Source organism: Condylura cristata, unplaced genomic scaffold (assembly GCF_000260355.1).
Source record: "Condylura cristata isolate star-nosed mole 26May11 unplaced genomic scaffold, ConCri1.0 scaffold00030, whole genome shotgun sequence".
Taxonomy (NCBI): Eukaryota; Metazoa; Chordata; class Mammalia; order Eulipotyphla; family Talpidae; genus Condylura; species Condylura cristata.
The window spans coordinates 8,378,347-8,380,478 of record NW_004567131.1 but is presented as its reverse complement, the minus strand read 5'-3'; the positions used below and the strand labels follow the sequence as shown (position 1 = coordinate 8,380,478).

Here is a 2,132-nt window from a genome sequence, read left to right as displayed (position 1 = left end):
AAAAAAAAATCAAAAAAAATAAAATAACACATGACATTATATCCATAAACTAAGCAGCAAAAGTAACAGTCAATTTTTCTTAGATTTTAAATGCTTCCCCCAACGTTCCTGATACTATCCCAGAGGTTCTGGTCTCTTCCTTCCACACAACCTTCTCCTCTGTCCAACTGTTGGCTGTTCACCACTTCCCTTTGGACTTCTTTCCCCACACCTGGCATTTGTGAACAGACCACTCATCAGAGCTTGTGTCCAGCCCCCCAAAAGTCTTCTGTCTCAACAGCTCGCCCACTCTCTCTGTAAGTTACCTCCCTAAATAGAAACTCTTTGGCCGGGATTGTCCATGATTGAACTTCAGTTTCTGTAGTCTTCTTGACCCTGTATATTGCTAGTGAGTTTGCTGTTGCTTGAGGAATAGGATTTGACTATAAAGAAGCAGCTTTTAAACAACTGTACAAATGAACTATAATTGTACATCCCCAGGAAATTTTTTTTGGTTAGCTGTAGTATGCTTATAGCTTGCACTATCTACATACCTTTTCTTTACAGTTGAAATAGTAAATCCCAATGGCCCTTTTCAATACAATTGTGTTTTCTACTTGTTTCTACATGTTTAAAAACTCTACATAAAGTGAACTGTAAGCGTTTTTTTTTTATTTAGTGTTCATTATATTTTTGACATGTGTGTGGGTGTTTACCCCTTGAATTTTGATGTGGTTTTTCTTAAAACATTTTCAGTCTTTTTTTTAAATCATTAGTACAAGTTCTATAGCCTTACTGCTAATTCTTAACTGCTCATAGCAGTCACACTAAATCCCAGAACTATTGTGTTGAATTATTTTGTAAATTTAGCTAGGTCTTAGTTCAAGAAATTATTTTTTTAATACTTCCTGTCAAAAAAAAATACTTCCTGTTAACACAAATATATCTAGATGTCTGACCATGGTGCAGGTTGCACAATTCTGTGAATATACTGAATTCCATTTCATTGAGCATTTTAAATCAGTGAGTTGTGTGTGTGAGAGCTGTATATCTCAGTGAAACTGTCCCATTGAAAGAATCTTAACCATTTCTTGTGACTCAGGGTACAATAGCGAACTCGTTGACGTGTGTCCAGCTTCACAAACGAGCGGAGAAGATAGCAGTGATGCTGATGGAAAGGGGACACCTGCAGGATGGGGACCACGTAGCTCTCGTCTACCCCCCAGGTAAAGAGCAGACCCAGAAGGTCCAGGCATGGCAGGACAGCACCTGGGGACACTGTTTCCACTGGGTCTGCTGACTCTGCTGATAGTGCCAGCCCCACGCAAACATGTGGAGGCTTAAATAAAGGGAGTTTTCATAGGCTTTTGTGCCCAAATTTGCTTTTGTAGCTACCTGGGGTAGTTACTTAATCACTGCTACTTAAATCCTTAACTACTAAATTGATAATCGTACAGTTGCGTAATTCCTTAGCAAAATGACAGAAATTGAGCTTTTGGCATCTTGTGTCTTAAAGAACAGAAGTGATTGGTGAGGCCACCAAAACCACAGGGGCAAAGAATGAATTTGGTCAGCCTCAGATGCTCACTTCACCTTCTGAATTTTCTGGACTGGCTATTTGCTGATAGCCATTAAATGGTGCGTCTGTCACACATGAGAACTTCAGCTTTTCTCCCCGTGTAGGAATAGACCTTATCGCAGCCTTCTATGGCTGCCTGTATGCAGGCTGCGTGCCAATCACCGTCCGTCCACCACACCCACAGAACATCGCTACGACGCTGCCCACCGTGAAGATGATCGTGGAGGTAAGGCTGGCTGGAAGCCTCTGACACTCCCCTGGCCCAAGCCTGGGTGTCAGCCTTGAAGGCCACAGAGCCTGACCCCCTTGGGGGTTGCATGGAGTCCACAGGCACAAAGGGCAGGACTTGGCTTCTACCCTTAGGGAGTTGATCTTCTAGTTCCAGAAGCAGGAGTTCGTTGTGTGCAAGAATTTCAGGGCTAGAGGAGAGCTTTACTGAGATGTGTCAGAATGGAAGGCTCTGTAGAGAAAGAACTCCCAGAGAACACATCCCTATGGACATGAAATGCCCCCCAACCCAGTGAGCAGACTGAACCAAGTGAAAAAGTCATACATTTAAAAAAAAAAAAAAAAA

At 42.2% G+C, this 2,132-nt stretch overlaps 1 protein-coding gene across 6 annotated transcripts in view; it reads left to right on the top strand.

Annotated features, from left to right (window-relative positions):
* The window catches only part of DIP2C (DIP2 disco-interacting protein 2 homolog C (Drosophila)), a 133,926-nt gene that overhangs the window by 84,451 nt on the left and 47,343 nt on the right, over positions 1 to 2,132 (top strand). For all 6 annotated transcript variants that reach the window (XM_004691203.2, XM_012731324.1, XM_012731325.1 and 3 more), the window contains 2 exons: positions 1,082 to 1,205; positions 1,663 to 1,784. In XM_004691203.2, coding sequence (XP_004691260.1) covers positions 1,082 to 1,205; positions 1,663 to 1,784 — 246 coding nt within the window. The remainder of the gene's footprint in view (positions 1 to 1,081; positions 1,206 to 1,662; positions 1,785 to 2,132) is intronic.